Source organism: Macaca thibetana, chromosome 1, assembly GCF_024542745.1.
Source record: "Macaca thibetana thibetana isolate TM-01 chromosome 1, ASM2454274v1, whole genome shotgun sequence".
Taxonomy (NCBI): Eukaryota; Metazoa; Chordata; class Mammalia; order Primates; family Cercopithecidae; genus Macaca; species Macaca thibetana.
Window position 1 is genome coordinate 97,141,891 of NC_065578.1, and position 21,077 is coordinate 97,162,967.

The following is a 21,077-nucleotide window of genomic DNA, read 5'->3' on the forward strand; positions in this document are numbered from 1 at the left end:
CTATTACTCCTATTTTCTGCAACCTATCCTCCCTGCTTTATTTAATGAACTTGTGAACTTACAATTTTCCCCATGAGTTAGTAAAAATAACTGAGTCTATGTGTGCACATGTATTCAATTCATTATTCATCAAATATGTGAAAGCGGTTTTGGTAAGCACTAGATAGGAATGAAGAATCAATATTGTTGCCTCTATATTGTTCCAGCTAAATGAAATAAAACTTTCTTCTGTATCAAAACCCATTCTTTTCATACTTTATATCAAGTAACATTTCTTTTAAAGACCTTTATCAATACTTCAGCTTTTTTCCAATTGGAAGCATAATGCCAGAAAGCACTTCGTACAACAGAATTTTGATGATTGTGTTTGTTAATATATATTCGTGATAGTCTTATATTTTTTATGACATGTCTTATTTTTTGTTTTATTAAGGTCAGAGATCATATCTAATCAATCCCTTTTGGCTGTAAGCATGTAGTCAACTACATATATAATACTAGAAACTGAACTACTGATTACTTCTTATCGTCTTCTTTTTAGACAGTCTGGCTCTGTCACCCAGGCTGGAGTGCAGTGGCGAGATCTTGGCTCACTGCAACCTCCACCTCCCAGGTCTAAGTGATTCTACTGCCTCAACCTTCCGAGTAGCTGGGACTACAGGCATGCACCATCACGCCTGGCTAATTTTTGTATTTTTTTAAGTAAAGATGGGATTTTGCCATGCTGGCCAGGCTGATCTTGAACTGCTGACCACAGGCAATCCAGCCACTTCAGCCTCCCACAGTGATGGGATTACACGCATTAGTCACTGTGCCTGGCCTACTTATCTTTTAATATTGAAAATGAACACCTCTATGAAAGGCAAAAATAAGAAAGTGCTTTATAGTTTTTCAATTACCAATTAAAATTAAGTAACATGAATATATGTTCTAAAATTATAAAAGTCCCACTTTATCCAGGGAAAATAATTATAAATGCAATAAATTTTATAAGAAATTTAGAGACTTAAGATTTTCATCTCCAGTAAGTTATTAAGAAATTCGAAGAGAGAAATAAAAAGATGAAATATTGTTTTATTTAGTGTAGCAGAGTTTGTATAATTTGCTTCAAAGAGATAGGATACTTTTCTACATCTAAACACTAATACAAATACAAAAACAAAGATGTCAAAGCTAGTCATCATTAGAGTTGAAAAAAGCATTGGGCATTGAAAGAATTCTACAATTTCATTTATGAATATTACACAGCTTGCAAGCAAATGAGAATGTTTATGTTTGGGAAATTATTGAACGGTAAAGATTATTATTCAAAGAATCTCCCATGTTAATGTAAAATATATATATATTCAAACATATATAACTTACATATAAAATGCCAAAAACTTTTTATTTAATGATTATTTATGCCATGCCAAAAGACACATGATTATTTATGCCATTAAATCTAGACTGTAATATCACACCATTTGTTCGATACAAAAAATGTCAGACTATAAAGTGAGAGTTTGCTCTTTATTGATAAGAATATGAGTAATTCCTTAATTGACAGACTGCTGTGATGCATAGTACAGTGTGTTAATTATATTCTACAGTGGACATAAAAATGTTTTTCAAAAAAGTCTCCATTCTAAGTACATTAATTTAAACCCATTAATAGCTTCAAAATATAATTAATATCGATTCTAATAATTTACTTTAAAATTTTTAATTTTTCGAAGTAGTTTTCAAAAATACTAAACCCAAATTTCTTTAACACGAAGTCTATTACATTATACTTTTTACCCAACATTCAAGATGTTAATAGCACTTATAAAATTCAGTCATGATAGCAGATGTTCCAGCCTTTTATATTTTAATAATAGCTCATAATCTGCATATTTGTTAATATCGATAGTATAGCGTAATACAAAGGCACACTGAACAAGAAATCTAGAAAATTCAGTTATGCTATCAAGCAGCTGTGTGATTAGCTTTGCTGGGTTTCAAATTTCTATACAATGAGATGCCTAGTTCAATTACATTTTCTTTTGGTCTATATTCTGTTACATTGATTTTTACTTAATAATATTAAAAAATACCCAAACTAGTATCCTATGTGTTTCTTTATACAGAATTTTCCCTGTCTTAATATTGTAAAAGAAAACAGTTGTGATTCCAATTTAATTTACATATATTTATTTAGTTTTTATGTCATTAGTGTGTTTAAAAATAATTTAAATTTTATCAAATATTTACAAAAGCATATGTTTAAATTTGTCTATACTACATACAACTACAAACAATATGTTACTTGTTTCATATAAAATTTGCTTAAGATGTATAATGAAAATCCTTTCTCATTTATACTAACATGACTCTTGGATCTTAAGTTGTTTACATTTTATAACTTACAATTGACTAACATTTGCTTTGAGCTACAGGCTTTTCAAATCTGAATTTCCTCTATTAAAGCAAAAGTGAATAAAATCAGTGACCATTATACATTGTATCAGCTGTGGTTAAAAGTAAAAATGAACCAGGAGCCATAATCCCAGCACTTTGGTAGGCCGCAGCAGGTGGATCATGAGGTCTGGAGATCGAGACTATCCTAGCTAACACGGTGAAACGTCATCGCTACTAAAATACAAAAAATTAGCCAGGTGTGGTGGCACACACCTGTAGTCCCAGCTACTCGGGAGGCTGAAGCAGGAGAATCGCTTGAACCCAGGAGGAACAGGTTGCAGTGAGCCAAGATTGAGCCACTGCACTCCAGTCTGGCGACAGAGCAAGACTCTGTCACAAAAAAAAAAAAAAAAGGAAAAATGTAACCTTGTGAAGTTTATATATATATATAAACAGAAACAAGATAGATTTTATATAAGCATTAATAATTCAATAGATAATGTTATATCCATCTATCCTCTTCGCACCATATATTAATTAAGATGTGCTATTTTAAAAATAATACTCCAGTCCTTTGCCTTTAACTCTAGTAAATTTAGTATTCCACAATTTGCCAGATTCAAGACTAGGAAGTTATTTATTAAAATTAAAGTCTGGATTCTGAAAAATTTTGTTAATCGTTACATTAACTACAGTAACATTAGTGATAAATGAATGAGTCAAAGTGTGCATACATTTACATTAATAATTAGAAATTAATATTTCATTATAGTCTGAATATTGTGCTCAATATTTATTCTGTAGAACTCTTTTTCAGCTTACAAAGCTAGTTTTACATGCAGAAAAAAGCTAGGATACTTTGAAAATAAATGTATTATCAAGGAGACACTTTTAGTTAGTAACAAAATATACTACACAGCATAGGAATTAAAAAAGCTTGGTCCTGTTACATATAGATAGGTAGGACAAAGAAGATTTGAAAACAGATCTAAATAAATATGGAATTAAATAGGCAATAAAGGTGGCATTAGTATACTAGAACAATTATTCAAAAATCATATTTGGAACTATTTTAGCCATTTGGGGGAAAAATCTTGATCTTTCACTCACTCTTTATACCACAATGAAAACTCAGAATAGGGTCTGTCATGTGCTATTGTAAAACCTCTCAGTTTTATTTTATTTAATTTTACTACTGAATTTTAATATATTATTATTATTATAAAATATATGTTCATTATAAGAAGCAAAGTAATTTAGAAATTTATGAGGAAAATGTTAGAAACCTAGCTTCACCCTACACTAACCTCAATCAAATGAAGAAACTAAAGTTAAATTACATCCTCCCCTTTTTTGTTTATATACAGATGAACTTTTTTTCTAAAAATACTGTCATGCTGTTCACATTACTATGCATTTTGTCCTTTTTCACTTACTACAAATATACTTTTAGACCAATAAATACAAAATGCACTTTTAAGAATTGCTTCTTAACCTTCCATAATATAAATATAACTTAATAGATTGAGCTGATACTGAAGTCTTTACCAATTTTTTATTACTCCAAACGATGCTATAATTGCTTTAAACAAAATCCTTGTATATGTGTCCCTTTACGTTGTAATTACTTTATTTCTCTAGGTAGAACGAATTAATAAAGCATGCTGCTGAAACAGTACATATATTTTTAATTCTCAAATATATACCCACCACATAAAAGTTCTTTCCTTCCACCTGAGTAATATAGGGGTTCACTTTCCAACTTCAACAATTTGATGAGAGAAAACTGGTATCTCATCTTTTCCCTTATATCTTGCTGACTAATATGCAAGTAGGCTAACTTCAATATGATTAATAGTCACTTCCATGACTTCTATAATAGTAAAATCTTTGCCCATGCCTGCACTGAGTTATCCAAATTTTCAGGAGCTCTTTGATTAACGAAGGCGTTAACACGTGGACTGAAATATTAATGGCAAACAATTTTTCACTTGGTCTCAAGTGTAGTTAGTTTTTTGTTTTAAAATACATTTTTAAAATGCAGGTAGTCAAATTTGCTCTCCTATACTTTATAGCTGAATGTAATTTAAATTATACTTAAATACGTATTTTTAATATGTAGAAGGTGAGTCCACCTGAAAAGTATTCTAGGAGATAAACTATGAACGATTGTAAAAGTAAAGTCAAAATTATTCCAGAACTACTTATTGAAGAAGTCATTCATTTTCCACTGAATTGAAATATCCTCCTTATTATATATTACATACTCATATTTACTTGGTTATATTTATAGATTCTCATCTGTTTGAGAAATGTATATTCCTGCACCAATACTACATTGTTTTGATTACAGTAGCTTTATAGTATCAGTATCTGATATAATACATATTTTTGCCTTATTTTTTAAAGTTTCTTTCTTCCATATATCTCCCCAATTACTATTCCTATATTTTCCTACAAAACCTCTGGATTTTTATCGATCTAGACTATCCACTCATTCTTAAATATCTATTGCTCCTTTCCAGGGCATATTCAGAACTAGTTATCTGCTATGACTGTTCTAATTAGAAATTAAAATTATAGGAAAATAGCTTTTAAGTCATCTTAAATGTACCCATGAATAGGCATGTCCAAGGACTGAAAATAACAAGGCAGTAAGTAGACCAGAGAAATCAATGGGAATCATCTTAAAGGCATTTGCCAAACCATGTAAACAAACGCTTCTGTTTTAAGAGTCTCTGAGAACATACGTTTTTTTAAAAAAAATCCAAGGTCCACCCAAAGTCTGAGTCTAACATAAGACTCAATAATAAAGCTAGGATTGCATGAGTCCACATCACCAGAAAGAGAAATTAAAATTAATCCTACCTAGGTCCCACCAGGAATTGCACAGAAACTTTTCAGTCTTAAACTTGGGTACACAAGAAAAAGAGGGAAAATAATGTCCTCAGCAAATTAAATTTATAATTTTTATTTTTGGCCTTATTCACACAATCTTGGTGACTTGAAAAAAAACATCAAGTGTGGAATTTAGTTTAAGGTGGTCCCAGAGGACTGGCGGTAAAGCCACTGCCTGAGGGAAGCAAATATAAATCCCTTGTAAAGAAACATGTATTCTTCACGGTTCTCGGAGAATTTCCTCCAATAAGGCATCAGCACAAATGAGCAGAGTAAAAAATAATAATAATAATAATTCAATGAACTTTAGGCAACACAAAGCACTCAGTGGAGGCAACAGATAGCATAGACAGTATCATCAGACTCACAGAGACTTTGAATAGTAAAACTGACAATATGAAAATGAGTATTTTAAGTTTTAAGAAATAAAAGGCGGCCAGGCACGGTGGCTCAGGCATGTAATCCCAGCACTTTGGGAGGCCAAGGCAGGAGGATCACGAGGTGAGGAGATCGAGACCATCCTGGCTAACAGTGAAACCCCATCTCTAATAAAAATACAAAAAAAAGATGTGGGCTCTTTTTTGGTTCCATATGAACTTTAAAGCAGTTTTTTCCAATTCTGTGAAGAAACTCATTGGTAGCTTGATGGGGATGGCATTGAATCTATAAATTACCTTGGGCAGTATGGCCATTTTCACGATATTGATTCTTCCTATCCATGAGCATGGTATGTTCTTCCATTTGTTTATGTCTTCTTTTATTTCACTGAGCAGTGGTTTGTAGTTCTCCTTGAAGAGGTCCTTTACATCCCTTGTAAGTTGGATTCCTAGGTATTTTATTCTCTTTGAAGCAATTGTGAATGGAAGTTCATTCATGATTTGGCTCTGTGTTTGTCTGTTACTGGTGTATAAGAATGCTTGTGATTTTTTGCCAAAAAAGAGCCCGCATCTCCAAGACAATCCTAAGTCAAAAGAACAAAGCTGGAGGCATCACGCGACCTGACTTCAAACTATACTACAAGGCTACAGTAACCAAAACAGCATGGTACTGGTACCAAAACAGAGATACAGACCAATGGAACAGAACAGCATCCTCAGAAATAATACCACACATCTACAGCCATCTGATCTTTGACAAACCTGAGAGAAACAAGAAACGGGGAAAGGATTCCCTATTTAATAAATGGTGCTGGGAAAATTGGCTAGCCATAAGTAGAAAGCTGAAACTGGATCCTTTCCTTAGTCCTTATACAAAAATTAATTCAAGATGGATTAGAGACTTAAATGTTAGACCTAATACCATAAAAATCCTAGAGGAAAACCTAGGTAGTACCATTCAGGACATAGGCATGGGCAAAGACTTCATGTCTAAAACACCAAAAGCAACAGCAGCAAAAGCCAAAATTGACAAATGGGATCTAATTAAACTAAAGAGCTTCTGCACAGCAAAAGAAACTACCATCAGAGTGAACAGGCAACCTACAGAATGGGAGAAAATTTTTGCAATCTACTCATCTGACAACGGGCTAATATCCAGAACCTACAAAGAACTCAAACAAATTTACAAGAAAAAAACAAACAACCCCATCAAAAAGTGGGCAAAGGATATGAACAGACACTTCTCAAAAGAAGACATTCATATAGCCAACAGACACATGAAAAAATGCTCATCATCACTGGCCATCAGAGAAATGCAAATCAAAACCACAATGAGATACCATCTCACACCAGTTAGAATGGCCATCATTAAAAAGCCAGGAAACAACAGGTGCTGGAGAGGATGTGGAGAAATAGGAACACTTTTACACTGTTGGTGGGATTGTAAACTAGCTCAACCATTATGGAAAACAGTATGGCGATTCCTCAAGGATCTAGAACTAGATGTACCATATGACCCAGCCATCCCATTACTGGGTATATACCCAAAGGTTTATAAATTATGCTGCTATAAAGACACATGCACACGTATGTTTATTGCGGCACTATTCACAATAGCAAAGACTTGGAATCAACCCAAATGTCCATCAGTGACAGATTGGATTAAGAAAATGTGGCACATATACACCATGGAATACTATGCAGCCATAAAAAAGGATGAGTTTGTGTCCTTTGTAGGGACATGGATGCAGCTGGAAACCATCATTCTTAGCAAACTATCACAAGAACAGAAAACCAAACACCGCATGTTCTCACTCATAGGTGGGAACTGAACAATGAGATCACTTGGACTCAGGAAGGGGAACATCACACACCGGGGCCTATCATGGGGAGGGGGGAGTGGGGAGGGATTGCATTGGGAGTTATACCTGATGTAAATGACAAGTTGATGGGTGCTGACGAGTTGATGGGTGCAGCACACCAACATGGCACAAGTATACATATGTAACAAACCTGCACGTTATGCACATGTACCCTAGAACTTAAAGTATAATAATAATAAATAAATTTTTAAAAAAATACAAAAAAAAAAAATTAGCCAGGCATGGCGTGGTGGCGGGCGCCAGTGGTCCCAGCTACTTGGGAGGCTGAGGCAGAAGAATGGAGTGAACCCGGGAGGCAGAGTTTGCAGTGAGCGGAGATCGCACCACTGCACTCCATCCAGTCTGGGCGACAGAGCAAGACTCTGTCTCAAAAAAAAAATTAAAATAAAAAAATAATAAAAGGCTCAAAAAGATTAATAAAAAGCTGGCAGATTAGAAAAAAAAAAAGCACCAAAAAACTCAGAAATGAAAGATATAATTGTAGCTCAAAACTCAATGGACCATTTTAACAGCATATTTGAAACTGGTGAAGAAATTATTAGTAAACTTCCAAGTAGAATTGAAGGAAATTATCTATAATGAAACCCCCACCTTATAAATAAAAAGACAAATGTATGAAACATAAGAGTCCTTGAGAACAAAGTAAAAAGATTTAACATGTATCTAATAAGAGCTTCATAAAGAAAGAGAGACAGTGAGTTATTTCCCAAAATGATGAAAGAAATCAATCCAGTTTCAATAATTCCAAAGAAAAATAAGTCGGACAAGTAAAAAGAAATATGGACTTAGATAAATCATGATAAAATTGTTGAACATCAAAAACTAAAAGATCTTTAAAACAGCACACCAAAGGCATATTAACCTCAAATGAACAGTAATTAGAGTTCCATTCATTTTTCAATAGTAGCATTGTTTGGTAAAAGGCCCCAAAATGGTAAGTTCTATGAGGTGAAAAAATAATAATAATCATTGCCAAGCCTGAATTCTACAGTTAGTGAAAAAACTTTTCAAAAGTAAAAAAATGGAAATAAAAATAGTTCAGAAACAAAAATTAAGATAGTCTGGCAATAACAACAAAAAACCCTTTCTGAATAAAATTTTATTTATTCCAAGTAGAACTGCTTCCACATGGAAATTGCGACATTGAAAAAATGGACAAAAATGTGATTTATTCACATTTAGAATTATTTAGAATTAAATTATTCACATTTAGAATTATTCTATGACACAAAACCCACTCACACTGATATTCTAAATGACACAAACCAACCCATAATACATACGCCAAAATTGGCAGGTCATCTGTAATGAAAACTGGCACATGAGTTCAGAATTACTTATTTAAATCACATGGCACACTCAACTCTGCAACTCTGAAGGATTATAGCCTGTGTACCTTCTAAGAATGTAACAGAGATAGAGGTGGGTGGGTGTGTGTGCATGCGTGTGCATGTAGAGCTTCATTAAGATATAATTCACATATCATATATATACCAATTAATTTAGAACACTGATTTTTGATCACTCAAAACAGATACTCCATCACCACTGGTAGTCACTATCCACTTTTATAAATACTCCTCACCTATTTTTGCCCAAATCTCCAAACCAAGTCCCAGGAAATCACTTATCTATTTTCTGTTTCTATATACTTGTCTATTATGGACATTTTCTAAAATAGTCCTCCTAAGTGTAATTCTGTAACTTTGGAGACATGCTGGTCAAAGGAGATAGAGGTTTTCTTTTGTTTTGTTTTAAAGCTTTGTTCTCTTGAGCACCATCTTATGGCAGATAGATAAGTCAATACTCTTGAAATGGATAGAGGGGTAAATACTTATTATCCAACAATAAAGATGAAGGAACTGACCTCGTGTACCAAGGGAAACCTGAAATCTTATCACCACTTTTTGTTGCATATAACTAAATCTTTACATTTTTAAAAATTACTGGGTGATAAATTATGAACTTTCTAACATTTTTTTTCTTCTACTTACTTCTTTCATATAATAGGAGAAAACTCAATCAACTTACATAGTAGATTATGTATTTGGACATTAGCTTCTAGGCACTGGGGAGCAACTACAGTTACTGAGCAAGGAAGTCAGAATTTCAGCAAAGCTTTAGAAAATTATTCTGGAAATGATTAATACTTTGTTTGATAAGAGTATAAACCATTCAGCCATTGAAACTAAAAGGCAAGCTGGAAAGCAGAACCACCAAATCTATGGGTTACATTTCTGCTTACATTTCTGCTTTTCTGCTTTGTAACAGCTGTAATATATGTGTGTGTATGTGTGTGTGTGTGTACTATATATATACAATATAGAGCCCTCTCGATCATACATACATACACACACACATACAAACACAAACATATCAATGTAACTTTCTTATAAACGCAAACATTATTATCAATAATTTCTGCTACTTCGATTTTGTTATTCCTTTAACTTCCAGTTACTTTTAATAAGGATCTATCACAAATAAAAAACTTTTCTTTTACATCGTGTCATTTAGTCAGCTTTTCTGTAACATATATTATACATTTATTTATCTATACACAAAAGCCACACTAATCTGAGTATACAGATTTTATAAACACATGCAAAATCATGGAAAATCGATGGCTTACAATTTGATGTAAAAGTTTTAAAGAGAACATATCGCTATTGTTTTAAATAAAGGATCCCGAAATCAAGGAACACTGTTTAAAACAGCCATTTATTTCACTATATTATAGACTGATCGCATGCATTCTCATATAAAGTAGTGTTTTTTAAAAGAAAATCTATCAAGAAATATAACCCAGTATTCACAGTTTGATGAATCTGAAATGTGTACATCCAATTGAGAGATACAATTGCAAACAACAGCCTGCACAAACCAAACAGAGAAAAACTGACTGAGGGGGGACAATAGCATTGAGTGTACCTTTCAAAACTAGAGCTGTAATCCAGTTTGCAAGAAAATGAAGAATGGAAGTATTGGCCTAAACTCCACTGAATCTCAGAAGCCTAACACAATACAAAACAAGTGACATCCTTTTCTCAAAGAGGAGCAAGGCTCATTGAGTCTGGTGATTCAATTACTCTCTCAACCTGGAAAGAACCCCCTCCTGTGTTGAGGTCCACTGGCAAAGCAATGTGGGACAGACTACATTGTACACAGCTGGTAAATATCTAAAAAGATACAGGCTTTAAAGAACAACAATTTTTGACCTTTTATAATTGCTACAGTGATTCTCCAACAAAAAATTACGAGAGTTTTTTTTTAATGTTTAACAACATATTATCTTCTCAATTAATCATCTTCAAATATCTCATATTCATATAAAAATATTTTAAATAGATATCTAAGCACAATGTACCATGAGGTAAAGAATATGAACAAATTAATGAAACAGAAAGTGGATTTCCAAAAATAGAGATGACTGTGATCTTGCTTAGACATTTTATAAACTTCTCTAAGAATCCCTTTTGTCTTTTTTTCTACATATTGTGTAGACCCTGAATAAATGAAGTGTGTACTCAAAATAACTACTGATTCTGAAATATCTACGAAAAACCTCGGAAAGCATGGATCTTCTAAGATAGGCCGTCATAATTCTCATATTTTCTCATGCTCGATATGAAGAGTGTGAACTTAGATATATGTTTAGCGAAAATACTTTAGACTTCAAACTTTGGACACTCCTTTTCTGATGAGATCTTTATTAAAAATATGATTTTATAAATAGCAATTTATTTCAAAAACAGCAATCACTTCTATAGTATTTACCATATTGAATGACTAGGGAAACTAATAATTCCACATAAAAATTGTTGAGTAACCACTATATTAGACATTTTCATATGAAAATATTATTCAGTTTATACTGCAACTCTGTAAGTTAGATGCTACCTTTCCCTTCATAAGTGAAAGTAAGGAGGTAATTTTCCCCAGTTTCACAATAAGTGGTTTATCTAAAAGTTCAAACCAGACTTCAAATCCTAACAAATCTGACAATTCAGATTTAAATCTGACCATGCAGGAATAATTTTTAAATTCTTTCAAAACCCTAAATTGATATAAAACTATTTATCACTTTTCTCCTAAATTAACTATTTTAAGTACTTGAAATATTAAGAACAAATCTTTATATGTAAAAAGGTACCTGGCTGTTGAAGGAGTAAGGAGTTAAGGTATCTTTACAGCATTTTAGAAAATTAGTGTTAAACGTTGTGAAAGGATTCTCTGTATCTTTATCGGAGACTTTCTTCAGCCTTTGTTCATCCTTAAAGGATTAGACACTTGGGCAAGAGCTCACAATGCCCTCTTCACAAAAACAATAGGTACTATTAATTATTCAATCAATCAACCATTTACTTCGTGAATGAAAACTGGACTTAGACTTACATTGAGTTTTTAAAAAATTAAAGATCAAAATTCCTTTTGTTCTTCTCAAACCCATATAAGCCATTTTTTTTCTAATTTTTGTTGTATTTTTTTTGCTACAACTCTACGAGTCATTATGAATTATTTCAAATCTTAAACAAATTAACTGAATTTTATAGATAAAGTCTATACCCTTGATATATCTGTGTGCTAGACTTACTATCAAAGCATACTTTCATAGATGTTTCACAAATCATGTGTTTTGATGATCAATGACAGTTCCTGTCTATGAGTATTTAGCAAGCATAAACTAAAGTGAATCTATTCAGGGTCCTGAATTTTAAAAATCAATTCATTTTAACACAAACTAATTTTCAAAACAGAAAACAATGAACATGGATTTTCATGATAAATCACAACTTGGAAGTGCTTAATTAATAAATGTGCCACATTTTTAAATGCCTATAGAAGTCATATTTAATGCTTTAACTGGATCTGCTAAGACAAGCTGTTATGTTGTACCCACAGATAATAATAGAGAACAAGATCAAATACTGTTATTATTTTCATTTGTGGAGTTAAATCTGAATTTACCTTGTTTGCAATACTTGTGATGAATGATTTAATATCAAGATTAGTTGGACAGCTCTTCTGACAGGGGGCATCTGCACATTTCAGGCACCTAGGAAATAAAATAACTATGTTAAGAAACTACAAGTGAGATAATCTATATATTTTCTACCTTATACTCATTCAGAGTGTGTGTCTAGTAAGTATAAATAAAATTGTATCATTTTTAGGTACAAACATTTTTAAGCAATAAATACAAAGTTTCTGTGTTTCACCTTTGGCACTCCTCCTGGGATGCATAAATGAGAATCATGCTGGCTAGTAACTGCCCCTCCTCTCAGAGTTCCTTCTTGATTTTAAGAGAATCATACTTATTTAGGACATACTATTCCCTCACTCTGTCAGTTTTGTTTGATCCTTCACTATGCTGACAATACTTGCACGCAGTTTTTTATGATAAGGTTTGTAATTCTTTTAGACCAAAATTATTATACAAATGCAAAGATCAAAGGTAAAGTCTTATTTTACCACTTGAAATATCCTTTCTTCCACACTTCCCTCCTTCCAGCTTCCCTCTCTACCTCTCTCTCTTTCCAATCTTCTGAAGTCTTTCAGCCTACATCCCATTCACATGACAACTGAGTTCTGAAATAGATGCTTCAAAGCATAGCCCAGATCCACCCCCTTCAGGACCAAAGCTCTATTCCCACAACTGCCTTCCCTCTGCTGCTGAAGAGAATGGGCTCCAACAAGGTCAGCCTCCTTTCCAGTAGCAGCACACATCCAATTCAAGGCCAGTGAGTGGGGTTACAGGATCGCTACCCATTTCCATATTTGGGGAACTAGTCTGCAAGGAGCCACTGAAGCATTTATTGTGACTATTTGCTCAACCCCACTTCCTTCACTCTTCTACAGATGTTAACCTGCATATAAACTTCCTGCATATTAATCTCATCTCAGACTGTCCTTCCTGGGGAACTGGTCAGAGATTACATTTCAACTTTGTTGCACCTAAGAACCACCTGGGAAGCTTGATAAATGGCACAGACTTCACAGAGGAGCCCCTCCTGAGTCCAAGTGACTGGCCTGGGAATCTGCATTTTGAAAAGGGCCTCCGAAGTGATTCTAGTGTTCACAGTTGGAACCACATTGTTAGAACCACATTCTATAATTATTCATTCAGGACAACTAAAGCCAATGGCCAGACTCATCCTTTATTTGCACATTAACTTGTATGTGTTTTTCTTCATTTATTCATTCATTTAATACATATTTAATAAGCCTCCATTACATAGCAGAACCTGGGATATGAGAATATAAAAGTGTTGGGAAAAGATCACCATGGTCCTGATATCACAGAACATGCAGTTTGAATGAAGTACAGACACAGAAAAAGTCACACATTGTTCAATGTGGTCAATGAGAATTTGGGTGAAATATAGCATGCTAAGGGAACACAGATGAAAGACAGTAGTCCTGGAGGGAGATAGGACACGCTTCTTGGGAGGAATAATACTGAAATAGAAGCTTGAAGAATGAGTGGACATTAGGAAAGCAAACGACAGTGGGATTCTGAGTGCAGGGTCATTCAGGATAATTAACCAAGAATAGAAAAAGTATGCACCAGTGCCTGGAAAGAAAAGAACGTGACAGGGTAGGTAAACTAATGAATTTGGTTTAGTATAAAGTGAGAGTGGGAGTAGAAAGAAATGAGTGTGGAGATAGACAACTAAGGAAAATATACTACTGCCACGTGTCCAAAAAACAACATTCTCCAAGAATTTCACTAAGAATGAATCCTACATTGCTCAGTGACAAAGGTGACTAGCTAGCTCATTTTCTATACACTTCCATGTGTAAAGACCTTGGTTCATTTCCTTCATGAAAACAATACCAGTCTCCTTGTCATTCTTTTGTGAGCAAGAGAGCCCTCTTCATTGTCTGAACCAATTTCTCAGTACCTAATTAATATCTTGTTTTTAAATCTGATTTCTTTTCTCTGGTTTGTGCCCTTAGCCTTCTCTCTAAATTAAATTTTACACAATGAGTACCAAAGGCTTTTCATAATCAATTGTCCTCTCTGAAATGTAGTCATTAAACCTCTGCCCTATCATTTCTGTAAATGCCATTGTTAGATTCACATCTATCATTTAGTTGAATTCCTGTCTGCTCATACTTAACGTTTTTTCCCTGAAACACTATGGTTGAGTTCAAAATAATTTCTTCAAAGTATAATCTGCAGCATACATTGCAAACAATATAAAAATCTCCATAATGTATGGCCTATTTGGTCCTTGATGTTAAAATGAGGTGATATTTATATGTGTAACTGTCATGTGGATAAATATACTGAGCATTAATAGTGGTTTGAAAGGATTTTCTTTTACGCTGCAATATAATATAGCTAAAAAGAAATAATAAGCCAACTTAAATATCTTACTATTGAAAAAATGTCTTTTCAACAGTTGTAAAAATATCTGCCATTACACAGGAGTAAGCGTGCACACACACACACACACACACACATATATATGGCACATCATATGAATTCTGGTTATCCCTATGAAGTCACAAGTTTCCTGCTTTTCTTTTTTCTAATACCCAGCTTGAATAATAACACAATTAAAAAATAAAGTTACAATGTCAGCAGGTATAAGTGAACGAAATTAATGTGCAGTGTATTTTTCTGTTCTTCCAGAGAAATCTTATATTCAACATAAACAGATTCACTTAACAGCATTGACAATGTAAGGATTTTTAGTTGTGGTTATTAAGCCTCTTTACCAAATAATTCTCCTTTTATTATTGAGCTAGTTCACAAATAACAGCTGTTGAAAATGTCAGATGTTAATGAGGCAGGGCCACGCAAACCTGAATTGTAGCATTCTTTTTTCCTTTGGTGTCATGAATATGCCAGAATGGGCAGACTCTGATAATAATACCATCTTGCAATTCTCTAAGCGCTCTGCAGACTAAAGTGCATCAGGCTGCCATTAATCCCACTTATCACTCTGACAGCTCAGTAATTACACTACTGCTATAGCCAGGTAGTCCTAATAAAATATCAACCACTGCACTGGAATGCATACTGGTGAGATGTTTTATTAAACTTTGAGGGGTGGGGGTTGATCATCAAGTGACATTAGTGTTGACCTATTTTTCTATTTGACAATAAATTATCCTTTGACCATGCCATAATAGATATTACAGAGTGCATTTACTGTACCAAATCAGAAAGGTACTGCATTACAATGATATAGGCAAATGGTGTAAATAAAATAGCAGAAATGCATGTCAGAATGTTATTACCTAAATTGCTTTAAATGATTGATACCATGAAAAATCACAGACACAGTACTTAGGGGAATATGTCAACAATTATTGTAAACCACAGTTCCACATAAATTTCTCCTTAAAAGTAAAATTCAAATTACACTTGTTTTCATCTTTAGTCATTTAATTCTCCTTTTACCTTTCAAAGTTACTCTCTTATAGTGCTGTTTATTTTTAAATGCATAAGCAGCAAAAATTAATTCAGATAAACAATTATGTCATACTTTTTCCCCAAATAGTTGTTATAAAGTTAAAGAAGTGTATTCGATTTTTTTAAACTACAAGGAAACAACTTAGAGTTTTCACTAGTCATACACTTTTTAAATTTTTGTATTTAATACAAAGCGTAACAATGAATTTCACTAAGAGCAAAATATAGAATACTTAATCAATGTTAATCTTTCATGATTCGACATGACCATAAAAAATGTACGAAAACTTAAGTACTGTTACTTAAAGGCCAAAAATTATTAAAGATATATTTATCCATGATATTTCTCTAGAGAAAGAGAAATATGATTCCTCTTTCCAAATATCAGTGAGGCTAGACAGTTTGACTCCATAGTATGACACCAAAAATATTATAGTGAGTAATGAAACAAGCGGCATTTCATTCTTCACACATCTGAGAACAGATGCCTGCTTCTTTTATTGGTAACCATCCACAGCATTTGGGATTGTAACCTATACTTGTTAAAGAATTTTCTACTCATGAGTTTAAATATCTGAATTAATTTCTTTCTCAGTTAAAAAATAATAGTAATGATAAAGCACATACACACAAATCTATCTGAAACCCTTAAAACTCCCACTGCATTGTCTTAGCTTTGCTAGACTTTGGTTTAATTGAATCAGCACTGTTTCATCAGGCTATGTAAATATACATTAATCTATATATAATGGCATTAAGCAAGAAAGTATTTACATTAAAAATTAAAATATTTTCCTAATATTAATAGTGCATTTCCTTAGATATTTAATGTTCAATATAATCATTTGGAAAGTCTACCTAATTTAGATGTATCAGATGGATTTAAAACCTTGTTTCCCTACCCTATAAGCACCAGTGTAGGAAAATATATAGTTTAGTATCTTCCCCAATGGTGCAGTATGTCTACTGAAAACCGGGCAGAATCAACTATCAAGTTGAAAAGAAATGTGAATAAAGAAATCGAAGTTGGAAGTGTCATACATGTATGAGTTCCACAACTTCTATCCTTTGCTTCCAGATCCTACCATAATAAAAAGAGACAAGAAAGATGGCTAATATCTTTAAAACATGATGGGACTAACTCCATGTTCTGATCCATTAAGCAGTCAAAACAGCCAAAAGCCATTCTCAGCTTCCAATAATTATCTGTCTATTTATACCTCTGTGCTTCTCTTAATAATCCATTAACAGCCCTTCCTATGTACTTCTGACTCTGCTTCTCTGATTACACCACAGGTTCTTAATAGCTTAGGGCTATCTGGAACTAACTTTGAATATTCTTAAATATGCATCTTGCCCCAGCCTTTATTATACTGAGCTGGAATCTATGATAACATCAATAAAAATAACTGAATTTTTAATGCTGTGCAGCATTCCGCCTTTTAACCACACCTATGATGTTCGTGTTTTGAGGCTTTTAATATTTATTTACATGTATAAGTTAATACCAAACATAATTTTAAATAGCTATTTATCTACTAGAAATTTCCTTCTGCACATGGGTGCTTCAAAAGGATTCAAGAGAAGCAAATTTAGAACAGAACACAATTCACACAACTGATGCTCAAAATTATTTACTGGATGATAATAACCAGGAAGCTGGAAATAAAACATAGTTGAGAACTTTCCTACAAGTATTTTCTGAAGTCTATGTCAGGGGATTATTGGTTTTACCATATAAAAGCTTTAAAATGTATAGTTTATACTTTTTTGCATATTTTGAATTAAATGAAGGTACTTACATTAAATTCTATACTCTTTATTTATCTTCATCCATAACAGATTCCTAAAAATTTATAAGATATTTCTATCTCTACCTCATAGATGAGGCTCCAGTCATCTCCCACAAGCACAAAAGACCAGTGGCCAAGGCAGTGGAGGAAACGACTAAAACACATTTAGTATCTTACACCCAGGACTATCCCATCTATGTATAAAAACAGGTTAGAATTTTAAAAGGTGGTATTCTATTGACCCCATCTCTTGATGACATCAGTGCTTCCTTGCCAGAGTAATTTGAAGACTGAGAAAAAAGCAGTTAAGAAGTCACAGCTAGAAAAAGACTACAGTATTATCTCTCCTGGAGTCCAATTTTAGTTTAGGGAAAAAAAAGTAAAAGGTAGTCTTGACTGTCTCCTCAAGAGGTTTCTCAAGTCCAGATGAAAAGGTTGGGTTTTACAGTATCACGCAGTTTTGAAGGCTTACCCAACCTTAGTAGTCATTGAGGCACTATGACTCAGAGAAGGAAAGTGACTTATCCTAAATCTTCCTCAGAGTTTATGGCAAGCTTTTCTAACTCAATCCATTGTCTGTTCTAGTCTGTAACATTTATTTTCTTCTAATTCATGTGCGATTATTAGGAAGCTAGTTTTATTGCAATTTTAAGCAACTGTGATTTAGCCATTTGTGCTGAAAATATACTTTGATTAGCATATCCTTATTAAAAACTTAAATATGCCACAAAAATCCTCAATAGCATAAGAAACCACAACCTCAATCAAGTCCTTCATGCTGTCTTACAAGCAAATAAAATATCTTCATAAAAACTTAGTACATATCACCTTTTATAAAATTTTAAACAAAGATTGCCCTGTTTTACTATACAGGAAAAAGATATCTTTATGATTGTTAAAGACTGTTGCTCTTAAACGTATTTGTTTTGCTTTCTTACCTTGAAAGAGATCTGGACAAAGAAGAAAAAGATTCAAAAATAGGCTTTTGGCATACAGTGGTGGAACAAGAAAGATGTGATGGAAATGGTATACATTAATAACCGCAAAGGAGTCACTGGGAGAAAATACACACATCATGAATACAGGTACAGACAGTTATAACCAGGAATGAAAACAGAACAGAGCCCATATAAAGAAAGTAGCGTCACTACTTAACACTTTCTGAATCTACTGGGGCTCTCACTTATTGGAAATATAAACGCTATATAAATGAAAAGATTTAAATAGTAACACTGAACAACAATGACCAAAAGGCCAAAAGAAAACGTTTTTTTTTGGTTTTGTTTTGGGTTTTTTTGTTCCTAAATGAATGTACTGACAATTATGCTGAAAATTATGGGATTGAATGAAATTACTGTAGGTTGCAGCATGAAGGAAAAGTGTCCCAATTCTGACTACTCCCTGTTAGAAAGTTATTTATGGAGCATAAGATCGTGGTTTATAAACTGAATTGTTAAAATTGAACAAAAATAAGTTATTAATTACAACTATTAGAAGTAATTAAATATTAGCTATTCACCAGTTTTTATATATCAATAATACAGAAACAGTAACAGTAAAGTCAATGAATACAGGAAAAAATACGTAAAAGCATTCATTAAATGTTTTCCTGCCCAGTAGATATCTGAGCACTAAAATAGCTGATATAATTTGATCCCTGTCACCTGCAGCTACAAGTGAGGTACACTCTAATCAAGAAAACCAGAGAATACCATAGATAAAAGCTCTGCTTTATGTCCTGGAGGGACGGGCTTGTTGGCAACCCTCTCCTAGGAAGCCATTCTTTATTCACCTTAAAGATGGTGGGGACTGAGAGTATGTACTTAAAGGGATTGAGGAAGATGGCATGATTCAAGAAGATCAAAGTTTCTTCTGACATGTAGTAATGAGGAAAATAGCGATAAGCCATGTACCTAGGATAGGATGCTTTATAGAATCTGTCTATAGTTAGCATAAGTCAGTCAGATAATATATAGCATATATGTATTTAGTGTGTGCATTCACCCAGACTTTCATGTATGCTAATATTAAGTGCTCAAATGTGCTTGCTCATCCACAGCCTTTAAGTGTATTAACTCAGAAAACGTAACATTGAGGTTAAGAGTACAAGCTCCGGTGCTTGATTGCTCATATTTAATTGTTGACTTCACTTTACTGGTTTTAAGATGTTAGGCAAATGACTTAAACTCTCTGAGCATGAGTTTTCTCACTTGCAAATGGGGATAACTTGTACATCAAATTGTTGCAATAATTTTTAAAGATTATACCCTTATATGCATTTCTTTAGTAACAGGTATTCTCTATAATCTTCAACATATTCTGAAAGTTATATATTGCTTTACCTTCCTTAATGTGGAAGGAGGTAGTGAAGTGTCAAGGTGTAATGTTTTATAATTATTTATGTACATTTAACATAGCAGACATCTGACAAACATACACATATGCTTTAAGTCTTCATTTTCTCCATACAGGATTTCAGAAGAAGGAAAAGTTATTTTCCTCTCAGGAGAACCACAGAAGACTTCTTAGACTGAGAAACTTATGCTGACAGTTGAGGAACAGGTAGGATTTGACCATGTAGAGATTAGTATAATAGAAATGAATACTGAGACCAAGTTATCAATGCTATACGGTTCTTTTTATTCTACACAGCAGCTGCCACCACACCATGTACATTTTAACTGCTCAAAAATGTGAAATGAATGAACAAATGAATGAAAAAAATACAGGGAAAAGAAACTATTGCCTAATGCAATCCATTAAAATAGATCATGCCGTTGCCAGCACACCATGTACATTTAACTGCTCAATAATGTGGAATGAATGAATGAATGAATGAATGAATGAATGAATGAATGAAAAAACACAGGGAAAAGAAACTATTGCCTAAGGCAATCCATTAAAATAGATTATGCCGCTGCCACCACATCATGCACATTTCACTACTCAATAATGTGAAATGAATGAATGAATGAAAAAAATAGAGGGAAAAGAAACTATTGCCTAATACAATCCATGAAGATAGATTATGGCTTCATCCAGGACGAAGACTATAATTCAGCGAGGCGTGGTGGCTCATGCCTACAATCCCAGCACTTTGGGAAAGGTCATGGTGGACCGTTCCAAAGATTACGAGGTCAGGAGATTGATACCATCCTGGCTAACACGGTGAAACCCCGTCTCTACTAAAAATACAAAAAAAATTAGCCAGGCGTGGTGCCACACACCTGTAATCTCAGCTACTCAGGAGGCTGAGGCAGGAGAACCGCTTGAACCCGGGAGGCGGCGGTTGCAATGAGCCGAGATCACGTCACTG

General features: G+C 33.6%; 1 protein-coding gene across 4 annotated transcripts in view; it reads right to left on the reverse strand.

Moving 5' to 3' along the window:
* Positions 1-21,077, reverse strand: part of DPYD (dihydropyrimidine dehydrogenase) — an 861,482-nt gene that overhangs the window by 651,580 nt on the left and 188,825 nt on the right. For 3 of the 4 annotated variants that reach the window (XM_050807345.1, XM_050807361.1, XM_050807352.1), the window contains one exon: positions 12,509-12,596. The exons of the other annotated variant lie outside the window; for it this stretch is intronic. In XM_050807345.1, coding sequence (XP_050663302.1) covers positions 12,509-12,596 — 88 coding nt within the window. The remainder of the gene's footprint in view (positions 1-12,508; positions 12,597-21,077) is intronic. 4 annotated transcript variants of the gene reach the window in all.